The following is an 8,410-nucleotide window of genomic DNA, read 5'->3' as shown; positions in this document are numbered from 1 at the left end:
ATGTGCATATGTACATGTCGAGGGTTTACGTAGGTAATGAGCTGGCAGGATCTATACGTGGGGAGCAGTAATGGGACAAAATGCGAGGGTAAAAACTCTTTTATTCTCTTATTATATATTATTTTGTAAATTATATATTCTCTCTCCCCCTTCTCTCTCTCTCTCTCTCTCCGGTGGAGTGTTGAATTGTTGTGTGGGAAAGAACCCACAAAGAACCTAGCGTCTTTCCACTGCCTGCCCGCTGCCCTGCTCTACTTATACCACCTCCTGCAAGGCTACCAGCACCACTGTTGCACACGATTGGCGGGCGTGCACAGACGCGCGCATACAAATAATAAAACCGCTGATGATCGTATCGTTGGAGAGATCCGATGAATGTGTGTTCGAAAAGAAGTGCGAGAGACGGAGAGAGTTTGTATAAATCCCTGCCTAGTCTAGAGAGAGAGAGAGAGAGAGAGAGAGAGAGAGAGTCTCAGTAGGTAGTATTACTATTAACGACGTGGTAAGAACTACCCGAGAGAGAGAGAAAGAGAGAGAATTCGATGCATGTTTTTTGACGGAGTGATTGAGCTCAGAACTGAATCCATGCTTATAAGAGTCCACAGAGAGAGAGAGAGAGAGAGTGTGTGTGTGTGTGTGTGTGTGTGTGACTCTCTCTCTGCATTCTTTACGTCGTCTTCTTCAAATCCTGAACCCTCTCTCTCTCTCTCTCTCTCTCCATGAAGAGAAAGCGGCTTCTGATGGTGCCCCTTCCACACAACCACATCGACTCAGATCAAACCTTACTCGACATGCCATTGATCCATCATTGCCTCGATCGTCACTACAGTTCCCGCCTCTCATTAAGCTAATCTTGGGTGCACTGTAGCCCAAAACATCGAATCATCATCATCCTCACATCCTCTCCCATAGCTTAAAAATATTCTGAGAGAGAGAGATAGAGCAGTCGTTGGATCATTTCATACCTGTGCTCATATTTGAAGCAACGCTCGTCTTCCTCACCAACATCGACCAGCGGCAACCATAATCCTCTCATATATACAAATAATCATGATGGCTGTGCCCACTGCTAAAGTAGACAGATTCTCCTTCCCCAGACGATCTTCGAATTCCAGCTGTTCCTCCACTAAACGAAACCCTTCCAGGTAAATTCTCCCAATTTCCTTGCTATCCAGTCTTATTAGCTTTTGCAATTTAATACTATTTGCTCTCATAAACATAACTCGAAACCCCGTATCATCTCCTCATATTACATTGACCACATGATTTGTCATATTTTCCATTATCATGGTATAGCATATACTTATCTCCTTGCACATGATTGTTTAACTTTATACATGCACAGTGGCCATGAGATATATAGGATTTGCTCAAACACATCACACAGTTAATATTAAGCGATGCAACTACAAGTATCGGCAAGCGCAGCATTGATTTGCCAGAATGCATTTGTTTGCCTGATAAACGACCACAAGTTCGGTGTGCTGATAATCTGTTGTTCTATGTTGCCATTATGCAGAAATTTCTCAGACGTGCAAAGTGACATTGTCGTTAGCGTAGACGGAGTTAATTTTTCCCTTCACAAGGTATGTTATTTAAACAATCCTCCATTAGATGTGATTTCCAGGCAGAATGTTTGTGTGTTTATTTTTCCCCCCTGCTTTCAAGCATAAAAAACATTTTTTCCATAGCCCAGTCCCCCCCATCACTTAGTACTGGCAGCTACATTGCTTGTTTCAAGTTTGAATTGTGGCAATGTGATACAGTATTCCTTGTATTGATCTCATCTAGCTGACATGGAAGCGTTGCTCAAAATCCTGAGGCATTAGCTATTTTACAAGATGATGACATTGATTTGTCCTTTTTTTGGCCATATCATGCAGTTTCCTTTGCTATCAAGGAGTGGGAGAATAAGACTTCTGGCATCGGAGCTCAATGAATCAGATGCAGTAGCAAATCCTGTTATTGAATTCTCGAACTTCCCTGGAGGATCTGACACATTCGAGCTAGCAGCCAAGTTTTGCTATGGCCTCAACTTCGAAATCACAACAGCAAATGTGGCCCACCTCAGGTGTGCAGCTGAGTACTTGGAAATGACAGACGACTATGGTGATGAGAATCTGATAAACCGAACCGAAGCATTCATAAATGAGGTTGTTTTGGACAGCCTCGAAAAGTCAATCGAGGTTCTGCACAATTGTGAAGACATTTTGCCAGTAGCAGAAGAGGTCAAGCTCATCAACCGTTGTATAGATGCAGTGGCTTCTAAAGCATGCAGGGAACAAGCAGTTGCTAACCTGTCAAGACTAGAGTGTGATGGCTCAGGGAGGTCTCATAGCCTTAACGAAAATGGAGCCAGTCAGATGCCAGCTAATTGCAAGGCAGTTGTGGAATGGTGGGCTGATGACTTGGCAGATTTGAGGATTGACTTATTCCAGAGGGTGCTAGCAGCTATGAAATCAAGAGGCTTGAGAAATGAGAATCTGGGAGGGGCTTTGATGACTTACGCACAGAAGGCATTGAAACCATTGAATGTGATAAAGCAAGCTCCAGATCCAGGAGGGAGGTCGGCTATGAACAGCAGTATCAAAGCAAGATATTTTAGCCAGAGTATGGAAGGTGTGATGGGCAGCAAGGCCATGGAGCATGAGCAGAGGATTCTACTGGAAAGCATTGTGAGCCTGCTGCCAACAGAGAGGAACATGGTGCCTACCAATTTCCTTCTGAGTCTACTGAGGGCAGCCATTGTGATAGACACGACTGTGGCTTGCAGGCTCGATCTGGAGAGGAGGATAGGGGCTCAGCTAGAAAGTGCAACGGCAGATGATCTGTTGGTACCAGCTTACAATGTTGCAGTACAAGGTCAATTAATGGGTATTAATGGTGGTACTGCAGGGAATGATATGGTATTGTTTGATGTGGACATAGTGCAGCGTGTGCTGGCAGCTTATTTGCAACAGCAAGGGGAGGCTGGAGGATTATCAGGGGGGGATAATCTGAGCTCAAGCACGGGTGGTAACAACATTAACAACCTTAATCACAGCAGCACTAATAATCATGTGCAGTATGAGTCCGATGGATTGATGGTGGGGGGCAGCCCGGCGGCAAGCGATGCGGCCCATCAGCAGCAGCAGCATCATCAGCAGAGCCACAGTAGCAGCAGCAGTAGGGGGATCATGAGGGTAGCCAAGCTTATCGACATGTATTTGGCTCAGATTGCCACAGACCCTTATCTGACAGTCTCTAAGTTTGTGTCTGTGGCGGAGCTCCTTCCGGACTATGCCCGAGTGCTGGATGATGGGCTGTATCGCGCCATTGATATCTTCCTCAAGGTCAGTGGCTCCCTCACTCATGCACTCATTGATCACTCTCTCTCTCTCATGCATATTGGTTTTCGCAATGAAATCCCTCTTTCTACAACAAAGATCACCATGATTTAAGAATCAGGAATATTTCAGAATATTACTAGTAAATTTTCCTTAAAATACTTTCTTTTGGCGTTACGATGTTTTGTGCCCAACCCACATGGGCTGCACGCTCTGGAGTCTGCATATAAAGATGCCATTCGACGTCAGTCTTCAAGGCTGAGTCCCTTGCTCGAAGGGACGCATAGAATGCCTCTAACCTCCATGCTCACGAATGCACATAGATGATAGGGGTCTAGCCTTGTCTTTTTACATCACATGATACCTTGAGAAATAAATCTCTACTTTCCAAAGCCCAAGGTTATAGGGCAGCTCTTAACTTCTTGGGACTTCATTATTGATGTTTTTCCTTGTCCACTTACGCTCCTAGCCATTAGAAAGCCTTGGAAACACCGAGTTCTCTTACTCTTGCCTTCTGTTTCATAACCTCTTTGCCACATTTTGGAGTAAACCCTTCACTTGTTAGACAATGCTTGAGGTGCACACAATTCATTTAGTCTTGTTAAAACTTTAAAGTCCCTATGCATTGCATGAAATTCAGTGAAATATTAATGTTATTTGTGCATCCAATTGAATTACAAAGCCCATAAGAATGGTGTCCACAAGTGTAGTTCATTCTCGCATGCATATTGAAGGAGATTGGTTCGTGTAAGATCGTTTTGAAGTGTTATGTGTGGTTAGATCTATATGAGCTTGTCTCAAAGTTAGCTCCACAATCATTGGACATGAGCAAAGGGTTGTTCCTCCATGTGGAAATGAGACTCTAGGATAATTCAATGCTTAAGGCCATGTTAGACCAAGCACAAAATACATGCAGAGTGAAACAATAATCCAAATTGCTAGGTGTGGTTAGCAACCCAAATGATTGGATTTTTTATTGAGTATGAATAGGCTTTCGGTTAGCCTTCACAGATGTGAAGAACAATTTGTAGAACTTCCACAGAGGAAATTTTTGGCAATGAGTAGCTTGTTAAACTTGAGACACGACCATGTTAACATTGGGTTTTTGAATGGTCGAGCACTCTATGTATGTGAGTTTAAAGTACAAGGTTTATACATGCCATTGTGCCTAGGGCATTGGTCATTGAAGCCCCCACCCTCGCCCAAAAAGAAATAAATACAACCAAAGAGGGAGCTCAATATATAGATAACTATTCTTTCATGAATTTCTAAAGAAGTAATGGTTTATTACTAGCCTACGCATGACTTCCGTTTTGGCTTATGAGGTTTTGTATGCTTCATATAACTACTAAGATTAAGCAAGAGTCATCATGCAACAAAAATTAAATTTTCATATGATCAACATGTTCCATCACAAGATATGCCCCTTTACCATATGGATATGCATTCTCTAGTTATGTAGTATTTTGACTTTTCATGATAACGTTGTGAGAATAGCTTGAATTTTCATGCTTTCGTAATAAGATTGTTTGAGGTTTCTATCTAATAATTAATATATTACTTTAAAATAATTAGAAACATAAAAAATACATCTAGTCAATTAGCAATAAACCTTAGTTTTTCTTGAGCACTTGTCACTTTCTTACCATAGTTTTTAGGTATGGTCTAGCCAATGGGAATTGAACCCACATTATAGAACCTTACAATTTCAGCTACTACCAATGTGAATGATTGCACCTTTTTCACCCCACATCAATGTTGAATAGTATCAAGTCATTGTCTCCGCAAGCAATGTTCTCAAAAAACATTTTTGGTAGTGTAGATAAAAACTTTCAACTTAAAAGTTTTGGAGGAGTTGTGAATCATGTCCCATGTATTTGTGACATTTATAACTAAAAACTATGTAAGTTGGAAATTTTTAAAGAGCCATCAAATTTCCAAGCTTCATTATTTTTACATTAACTCTTATTTTTGGTGAAGGTTCATTACAAGTGCATGTGCCTTGATATTATATCATATCTACTTGCTTGATATGCATCTTCTTTCTCATGCCATCTCATAATTATTTTTCCCTAAAATAATTGTAGAGATCAATACTTTATAGGGCTTTTTTTGCATGCATTCATATGTCAATTTAAGTGCAACCAAGTGATATGCAATAAAAACTTATCACACAATCGTGTTTTTAATGCTAGCTTACACTAAATACAATCAAATGACCATCATTTGGTTTGGAGAAAATAATGGCAATGTCAATCTTGGGTATTTATTTCTAACCCTTGAAATTAGTATATGAATTTTCCTTGTCTCCTCCATCTAGAGACTAGAACAATATACATTGATTATGCCTAGAGCATCTACAGATTTCTTGACCACATGCCATTGCAATTTGTAGTCCAAATATTGGGTAGAATGGACCACAAGTAGAATGAATAATGGAGCATGATTGCACTAGGACTCTCCTACTTGGTGACCCTACCAAGAAGCATGAGAAATCCAGTGTTCAAGTGGATAAAGCTTTGATTTACATGAACATGCATATGAACATAGGTGTCCAATAAAGTGATGCACCTAGTAGGACTTGGACCCACAACATTATGGTTTTAAGCCTAAGTCTTATAAACTAAGTCAACAACTTTGAATGTCTTGGAGTCTTTCCTTCTTTGTTTTCTCATGTCTTGGAATTTGATATATTTATAAGCCTGGAGCTTAGAAGTGATAGAGATTTATCCTTATATTTTCATGATAGATAAAGTTAGTAAGTGAAACTATTCTAATTGAGAAGTTAGGCTGAAAAGTCAATACCTTGGTCACCCAAGTTGGAATGTCGCATGTTTGTATATGATTATTGAACTTTAAAGCAATAAGCATGCACTTGCATGCTACATAGACATGATTTTAATTTATGAAATATTATATTGATGCTTTGCCTCCTATTATCTTCAAATTTAAGCTTCTCGCACCCAACCTTTGCAAGGTAAATATACATTTCAATTTAGCACAAGGTTGAAGTGCAAGATCATTTCTAATGATTAGTTGATGTTCTATGCATCTTTTAGCTACTATTGTCTATACCTTTTATAAAACAATGGAAAAAAGCTCAAGCATCAAGCATCGGTGTAAGATTGAGACATTCTTTGCCTAAGAGCAAGTCATTATATTGGTGGGTCAATGTTAGGTTGTCAAAATGCTTGCGCTTTATCCTTTTAGAGAAAAAACAAAATTATATTTAATGAGGTTTCATGAATCGTGGGCATGGGGACATGTGATAAAGTTGTGTTACGTTGATCCTTGATGTTAGAAATTTCAAATAATCACTTTGAGCTTAGAGAGAGAGAGAGAGAGAGAGAGAGAGAGAGAGAGAGGTCCTCATATATCCAATTGATTGCTTGTATTTGTAGAGATGTTTAACGTGTTCCATTTTGTGATATCTGATTTGGTTAAACAAAAAATGCGATGCCATTTGCTTTCATTTGTAATGATGGTGCTGAAATTTATTCATAAAGATAGTGTTGTTATTAAAGTAGGAAGAAAATATAGAAGAAAATTTTGAATCTATTTTGGACGTGAATAAATATTTTATCGTACCTCAAGGGACGTGGGCCGCAAGTTTTAAACTCGCTCATTGGAATAACTCAACCCACACTCAAACTACTATGCCATGACTGAGGGCAAATTTGGACTTGTTTTGCTTCTTGGTTCATTTCATTCTGCCATTTATTAGGATGGAGAAGAGTGTTGTGTGAGGGGAAGGACTGGTTCATGATGACCTCCTTTGGACAAAGAAAGAGAAGAGGTTTTTGTTTATTCAAAAGTTTGCAAAAGGATGAGGCATAGATATTATTCCCATAATAATACTAATAACTAATAATGATAATGATCCTGGCAGGCGCATCCGACGGTGTCGGAGGCGGAGAGACGGAAGGTGTGCAAGCTGCTGGACTGCCAGAGGCTGTCGCAGGAGGCGTGCACGCACGCCGCCCAGAACGAGAGGCTCCCGGTGCAGCTGGTCGTCCAGGTGCTCTACTTCGAGCAGCTCCGCATGCGCCACGCGATGACCGGCGGACAGCTGCCGGTCGACGCGCCCACCGCCACGTGTCCGGACGCGGGGCCCTTCCACCCGTCAGCTGGCAGGCCTCCCCGCCGAATGAGCATGGGCTCCCAATCCCCGCAGGCAGCGCACCCGGCCGCAACCGGGCTGCGGCGTGACAACCGAGAGTTGAAGCTGGAGGTGGCCCGGCTGCGCCTGCGCGTGAACGACCTCGAGAATGAGAACGCCGCCCTGAAAGTGGAGCTCGCCGGGCGACCGGCTGCCGCGGCCCCGCCCGGCGCCTCCTCCTCCGGCCACCACCACCCGGGCTTCTTGGGCTTCGTCTCCCGCCGCTTCGGCAAGATGGGCCTCTTCGGCTCCACCGCCAGCAGGTCACCAAAGAATGCCGGTAAACGCACGCCCGCCAGTAAGCCCCTCTCCCGCAGGCGGCGTCATTCCATCTCGTAGAGAGATACGCGCGTGTTCCCACGCGCTAACCCTAATTCGAGCCCACCAACTTCTCTTTTTGATAATGGCTACACACACACCGACGCTCTTTACCACTAGGTAAATAAGAATGGGGATCCATACATCTTTCTCTCAAGCTTCCCCTAAAATGTTTTACATTATTTAACCTCCTCACTTAGGTGCACTTCTTTGAAGGCTCCTTCGAAGTGTATTTATCGTCCTCACCCGCAAGTTGCAACTCTCCTTACATGGAAGCTCTCTTTCTCCTAGGAGCAAGGACTCATTTTCAATAGGAAATTGTGAGGCAAGGATATGACATTGAAAATTATAAGCAAGGATGTGGCATTGCAATGTTTTGAGTTTTTGAGCTTTTTGCAAACTACTTTCCAGATGCACATGCACACTAGTTCATTTTGAGCAGTTCAACACTTATAAGCCCATTTAAATGCTCTCTAAAATATTAAAAAAAGAATTGTTGAATATTTTAAAACTATACTCATGTCCTTTTAAATGTTATCTAAAGTATGGAGAAATGAAGGCTTATATTAAAGGTTATAGTCATGATCTTAGTTTTATCAAATCATAC

At 41.8% G+C, this 8,410-nt stretch overlaps 1 protein-coding gene across 1 annotated transcript; it reads left to right on the top strand.

Moving 5' to 3' along the window:
• Positions 1 to 529: 529 nt before the first annotated feature.
• Positions 530 to 8,116, top strand: LOC148031041 (BTB/POZ domain-containing protein At5g48800-like). Its single transcript, XM_087684561.1, has 4 exons — positions 530 to 1,145; positions 1,520 to 1,586; positions 1,884 to 3,332; positions 7,216 to 8,116. Exons 1-4 carry the CDS (start codon positions 1,051 to 1,053, stop codon positions 7,822 to 7,824), a joined length of 2,220 nt encoding a protein of 739 aa, XP_087540687.1. The 5' UTR covers positions 530 to 1,050; the 3' UTR covers positions 7,825 to 8,116.
• Positions 8,117 to 8,410: the final 294 nt, after the last annotated feature.

The sequence above is a fragment of the Lygodium microphyllum genome, chromosome 9, assembly GCF_053477565.2.
Source record: "Lygodium microphyllum isolate KBCC chromosome 9, Lygodium_microphyllum_v1.1.10, whole genome shotgun sequence".
Classification (NCBI taxonomy): domain Eukaryota; kingdom Viridiplantae; phylum Streptophyta; class Polypodiopsida; order Schizaeales; family Lygodiaceae; genus Lygodium; species Lygodium microphyllum.
Note: the sequence above shows the minus strand (reverse complement) of the source record. Positions and strands in the feature narration are given on the sequence as shown.

Excerpts from the sequence above, each read along its gene's own strand:
- LOC148031041 (XM_087684561.1), top strand. The coding sequence starts at position 1,051 with ATGATGGCTGTGCCCACTGCTAAAGTAGACAGATTCTCCTTCCCCAGA. Across the intron at positions 1,587-1,883 it reads TTAATTTTTCCCTTCACAAG|TTTCCTTTGCTATCAAGGAG; the intron begins GTATGTTATTTA and ends CATATCATGCAG. Across the intron at positions 3,333-7,215 it reads CCATTGATATCTTCCTCAAG|GCGCATCCGACGGTGTCGGA; the intron begins GTCAGTGGCTCC and ends TGATCCTGGCAG.